General features: G+C 50.5%; 1 protein-coding gene across 1 annotated transcript; it reads right to left on the reverse strand.

The window, feature by feature from the left end:
• Positions 1-5,008: 5,008 nt before the first annotated feature.
• OLIG3 (oligodendrocyte transcription factor 3) lies at positions 5,009-5,836 on the reverse strand (the record flags this gene model as incomplete). Its single annotated transcript, XM_080941977.1, has 1 exon — positions 5,009-5,836. The coding sequence occupies one exon, from the start codon at positions 5,834-5,836 to the stop codon at positions 5,009-5,011; it is 828 nt and encodes a 275-aa protein (XP_080798103.1).
• Between the last annotated feature and the right edge of the window lie 363 nt (positions 5,837-6,199).

Raw genomic sequence — 6,199 nt, forward strand, 5'->3', positions numbered from 1 at the left:
GTCTTCCAATGTCCAAAGGACCGGGTTGTTTTTATTCGTTCCGCTTGTCATCCCCTCTGCCACTCCTCAAAGTGTAGAAATGTTTAGAAAATGTTCTGTTACTAAAGTAGAAGAAAATTAAGGGAAACCCCAAAGAAAAAATAATCTCAAGATTTTGAGGGCTCCTACTGAGCTGGTCTTTGCTGTTAGAGACTCGTGGAAAGAGGCAACTATCTGGGGTGGAGGTCGCTCCAAAATGTGCAAGCAAATTCTCTATTTCTATAGAATACAGAACCTGGTAGAAGTGGTCTTTTAGCACCCTATCTTAAGCACACATTTTCAGGACCCGATTTATGAAGTTTCCCAGATCCAGTGGAGAAGGAAGGTGCTTTCCGGTCCTGTTTCCTTATTGAAGCAGGAAGGCTAGCAGGGAGACATGCTTCCCAGTCAAGTTAGGGAAGGACAGACACCTGAAAGTTTAGAGAAGCTTTGCCAGCCTGCCCCAGACCACTTTCCATAGTCCTCCCTCTGACGCAGAAAACTGACCACTCTATTCCCACCAATGGTGCCACAGCAAGGGTACTGTTCTGGTTTCAGAGCTTAGATCCCTTAGACCCTCCCCTAGGCCCTCCCTAAGGTCTCTGTCCCTAGCGGTCCAATCACTTCTGGAAAGCATTAAACCAAAGTTTAATGACCAGAACAAGACCCCATGTTTGTTCTAACTGAAGGAAGAAGGTAGCAGAATTCATTACCTAGATGGAGGGCTTCCTATGTGAGTTCCGGGGTTCGATGTGAGTTCCGGGGGTAATTAAAGTACACTGACCTGGGATTACCTAGGCGAGTCCTAAACGGGTATCCTTGGCAAGATTTACAAACTTTGAGTGTCAGGCGGGGCCTGGGTGTAAAAGAGTGTAGCCCGCACAGATACCCTCCTCTCTAGAACACCTTAACACCAGAGCCCCACCTGCTTCTGGGGCTAGGGTGTGGGAACTGGAGCTTGGAGTATAGGGGTATCCAGACTGCCAGTTCCTTCCAGATTCAGCCCCTGCAGCAAACCTGGAGTGCGTGCAGAGCTGGAGACCGAGGCTGTGCTTCGGAGCCAGAAAAAAAAGTTCCTGGAACCAGGGGCCGCGCAACGTCAAAGACAAAGCAGCTCCCCAGTCAAGAGCCTGCAGCGCGAGGCAGTAAGCCACCTGGACCCCAACACCCGCTTAGGGAATCCTCTGCACTCTCGAGTCCGCGGCGTCCTGGGGCTGGTTTCACTGGAAAAACCTTAAAGACTTGGCAGCTCCACAGCCAAGAATCTGCAAAAGCAGGGAGTCAAGGAAGTGCACCAGGGAGATCAGCGATGCTCCCCAGGCCCGCAGGCTCCTAGAGGCTCACGGAAGAGGTGACATCCCCACCAAAGGTCCCTCCTAGAGTCTAGGTCTTCCAGAGGACACTCCCAGAGCCTTCTGTGGGTGCTCTCTCTCCCTCTTTACCTCTCTCCCACCCCTTCCCTCCCCCCATCTCTGAATTCCTCCCCTCTCCCCCCATAAACCTGGTGAGTGAAGGCCCAGCAGATCACAAGTCTAGGACTGCTAGGGTGAGTGCCTTGACCAGAGGCTTTCTTTTGGCATTTCCTTTCCTAGGTGAGGTAGAAGGCCAGTGGACTGTGTTTCTAGACTGGATTTAAACTTGTAAACTTCTGAAGAAGTTGTGAACAGCCCTCTGAGCAAGAACTATTGCTACCCACCCCCCAGTGTGTTGGTGTGAATCGGACATTTTAACAGGCAAGATTGCAAGCCGAGGCCAGCCTGCACACTCGCATCCAGGGACCAGTCAAAACACCACACAAGCTCCCAACTTTATGCAAGAAGCAATGTTTGCTCCTTTCCAATAAATCTAGACTCCTGATGCCCCAATGGTCTTTATCCCTGCTCCTGCCGCTGTTTTAAGAAGGGGTTGACTGCTGAGGAAAGTTTGTCTGGCTGGGAAAGGGGCTTGGGATGTATGTAAGATCTCCTCTACACTGGCTGGGAGGATTGGCTTTCCAGTCCAGTGAATATATCTAAAAGTAGGTCCTGCATTTCAGATGCCCTTTGCTTCAGCTCTCTCTCTCTCTCTCTCTCTCTCTCTCTCTCTCTCTCTCTCTCTCTCTCTCTCTCTCTCCATCTCCCTCTCCCCCTCTCTGTCTCTCTGTCTGTCTCTCTCCCTCCTTCCCTCTCTGTTTGTCTCTGTCTCTCTGTCTCTATCTCTGTGTCTGTCTCTCTCTCTATCTCCCTCCTTCCCTCTCTGTCTGTCTGTCTCTCTCCCTCCTTCCCTCTCTGTCTGTCTGTCTGTCTACTGCTCTCTCTCTCTCTCTCTCTCTCTCTCTCTCACACACACACACACACACACACACACACACACACACACACGTACGGGGGGGGGGAGCTTGGCTTTATTTCACTCTACCCTCTGATTAAGTCTGGATGCTAGAGAAATAAACCCAATCTGAGGCTTGGGTCTTCCCCAGGACCAGACTAGAGGCTCAGGAGTAACTTGCCTCTGATTGATGAAACGGTCCCTCCCCTCCCCTTTTTGAATAATAAACTCCAGCAAAGGCTGGAGGGCTGCCTTGTGTTGGTTTCAAATAAATCCTCAACAGGAGCTTTCCTCACTCAGAGAAATGAATCACACTTGGGAAACAGACGATTACTCTCCCGATTGTCTAACCACAATCAGAGGAAAAAGCAGCCTCCCTTGTGGGCTGTACTTTAGAATTCCTCCCTAAGTCGTGCATGGCAAGTGGATACAGGAACCGGCAGCTAGCTGGGGGAATACAGGTGACTCAGTAAGGTTGAGGGTTTTATCCAGGTATTCCTGACCTAGCCAGAGGAGGGCAAGGGTTCTCTACATGCACACTTCTGCTTGAATCCTAAAGACAGACGCAGGGCCTCACTGCCTGCGAGGTGGTATTATATATATTTCCTAACATGGAAGCCAACTCCGGGTTTGCTTTTCTGGGAGACATGGAGGCCCTGGGCGCCACACTGACATTATTACACTGTCACCAGAGTTCAATTTCTTGTCAGTCATCCTGCTGAAGCCGCACTACTCTCCTTTATTCAGAAAGAATTGTGTTTCCACTGCACACATGGGAGGTAAGAATGAAAAGCCAAATGGAACTGATTTTTAAAAAATGTCCCCGTGTGAGCCCCTGTTTAAGCTCAGGGTTCCCAAGTGCTTTTGGCCAATCACAACAGCAACCGTCTAAGAGAGGAAACAAGAAAGTATTCCTACTAAGAACCTTAGATGCTCAGGCTCGGTGTCGTTCACCTGCACCTGAGCTTACTTACAAAGCAGATGTAAGGCTCTTTTCTTTTTCCTGGCAGGCAGGCTGGGTGAGTGCTGCTTAACGTGTTAAAAAATTTAAAACATACTGGATCAGCACACATAGGACTGAAAAAGACATGAAGGTCATTTGAAGGCAAAAGGAAGTTAACTTACTGCTTCTTTCTTGTCTGTGACCAAGAACCCCTTTCGGAGTCCCCAAGCTTCATCCCACTTCCTGCCACCTTGAGCTTCCAGATTCTACTTCCAGTGTTTAATTCTTGAGGATCTAGTTGCTTCAGAGGAATCTGGCTCTCAAACAGGAAAGGAATGCACATTCAGTGCTCTGTTCGAAGGACATCTAGGTTCAACGATGAGCACCAATTTAGTCTTTTTATAAATGGCCAGAGAAAAGCCTTCCATCAAAAGCCCTCTCCCATACCCAGATGGCTTACTGGGTCCACGTGCTTCTTATCCCACAACCACTACTGATTACAAATTTAGGCAAAGGCAAATACCGGATTTAAAGGTTCTTTTTTATTTGAAATCTCATCCAGAAACACTGGTTATTAATAAATATATCATACTTATCAAGAATATATAAAAAATAAAGACAGGTATTGTCTTTGAGGCCCTAACAAAATACTTCAAGCAAATGTTCAGGGAAATAAAAGTGGCAGTCCCCCCCACTCCCAAACACAGTACGTTTTCAAAGCTGAGGAATAACAGACTGAGCCAACCCCGCATGCAGAATAATTTGGCAAGGGGGTAGGATGAGCTTCCAGAGGAGGCCTGGTTTCATAGCTTCGGGCCCCTTGGAACAGCCCTATAAAGTTGAACTGAGGTTTGAGGGACAGACACGAGCTTGGGGAAAGAAAGGCATGTTCACTGAGTCTGAATCTTTGTACTCTGGCCTCCTTTTCATCTTATACAACCACGGACAGATATATGGAGTACTTTGGAGAAGTCACTAATAAATCCTTGTTACAAGGAAAATGGCACTATAGCCCGCACAACATGTTTAGACAAGATTCATTTAGAAGCGTGCATGCATTCTTTTGACTTATATTGCGTGGAAAGGAAAACCCATGTAAGAGGTTCATGCCCTGGGCTGAGTTCAAAACTTGGATTCTGAGGCTCTCTCAATCTCTCTCTCTCTCCTCTCTCTCTCTCTCTCTCTCTCTCTCTCTCTCTCTCTCTCTCTCTCTCTCTCTCTCTCTCTCCCTCTCTCTCTCCCCGTTGTCTCTAGAAAAATTTATAAGGGCAGAGACAATCACAACTGCATCTAGCTCGATGAAATATTTACATTTGCTTTGCACAAAAAGGAATAGACATCTTTCCTCCAAGATGAGAGCACACCCAGAAAAAAAGCCAACTCCAAAGTTCTTTGCAAGTTTCTAACTCCGCCGATCCCATCTTTAAACAACGAATGCAGTTTTGACAAAAAGCCTATGGCAGTGAGAAACACTGGCGCTGCGTGAGGGAAAGAAGCATGCATGCAAATCAGGACGTCGGGTTCCAGTCCCCTTCGCTAACACCTAGGTGTTCCAGTTTGGTTTTGGTATGCCCCGCTGGGGTGGTCAAGCGGAATGTGGATCTCTAGGGCTCCGGCACGGCCTCGGGGCCGCGCGCCCACCCTCCCTCAGGTCGAGCAGTCTCCCCTTCCCTCCTGGCCCGGCACTGCGACCCCTGCCTCAGCTCTCCTTTCCTCCTCCCGGCCGGGCCAGCCCCTGGCTCACTTGAGCAAGTCCTTGGATTCGGCCGAAAGCCGGGCCATGTTGGCGGTAGAGAGAGCGGACAGGTGCGGCGGCGGCGGCATCTGGCAGATGGTGCAGGGACAGGGCAGCCCCGCCCAGTGCTGGAAACCGCTGCCCAGCTGTAGTGCGGGCGGCGTAGACGGCGCCTTGAGCAGTGAGTGGGGAGGTCGGATGGTGCCAATGGTCGGCAGGGAGGCGGCGGACAGCGGGGACGAGGCGTTGCCAGAGGAGAGCGCGCCGCTCAGGATAGGGTGCACCGGGTGCACGGCGTTGGCCGCGTGTGCCGGGTGGCCGGCCGAATGCCCCACAGTCCCACAGTGGAAGGCCGAGTGATGTCCCCCGTAGATCTCGCCAACCAACCTCTTCATCTCCTCCAGGGAGCTGGTTAGCATGAGGATGTAGTTTCTGGCTAGGAGCAGAGTGGCGATCTTGGAGAGCTTGCGCACCGAAGGCCCGTGCGCATAGGGCATGACCTCGCGCAGACCATCCATGGCGAGGTTCAGGTCGTGCATCCTCTTGCGTTCCCGCCCGTTGATCTTCAGCCGCAACTGCTGAAGATCCTGCTCCGACAGCTGCTTCTTGATTTTGTACTTGCTACTTTCTCCTGCAGCCTTGGCGCCTGCCCGCGAGAGGCTTTCCCCGGGCATCTTCTGCACCATATCGCCCTGTGTGGATGAGACCGAGTTAAGACGGCTCTCCTGGTGGTGGTGGTGGTGGTGGCGGTGGTGGTGGTGGTCTCTTAGGTACATCTCATCCATGTCCGGAGATGACGCTCTGCTGGAGACAGAGCTCGAATCAGAATTCATTTTATTACAAGAGATGCGGCCTTGTGGTTGAGGAGGCTTTAGGCGGGAAATTAAAGATAATCTTGAATTTACAAAAAAGAAAAATGCAAGATCCAGGAACCCACTTCCCAGTTGTAAGAGGGAGAAGAAAAGTCAAGGCACTGCCTTGCCCCTCCTCCCTCTCTCTCTCCCTGCTCCCCTAGCTATCTCTGGTTCAGCAGTTTCCTGCACTGCGCTTTGGTGTGTTCCTGAACTAACCTCTTGCTGTAAAAGAGGGGCTTTTATAGCACTACAGCGGAGAAAAGAGACAAAAGGAGCCCTCCTATCTATCCTGGGCTGCTTAAGATGACGTGCCATCATTCAGGGCGGTGCGCTTTGCTGTCC

The sequence above is a fragment of the Micromys minutus genome, assembly GCF_963924665.1.
Source record: "Micromys minutus genome assembly, chromosome: 30".
Classification (NCBI taxonomy): Eukaryota; Metazoa; Chordata; class Mammalia; order Rodentia; family Muridae; genus Micromys; species Micromys minutus.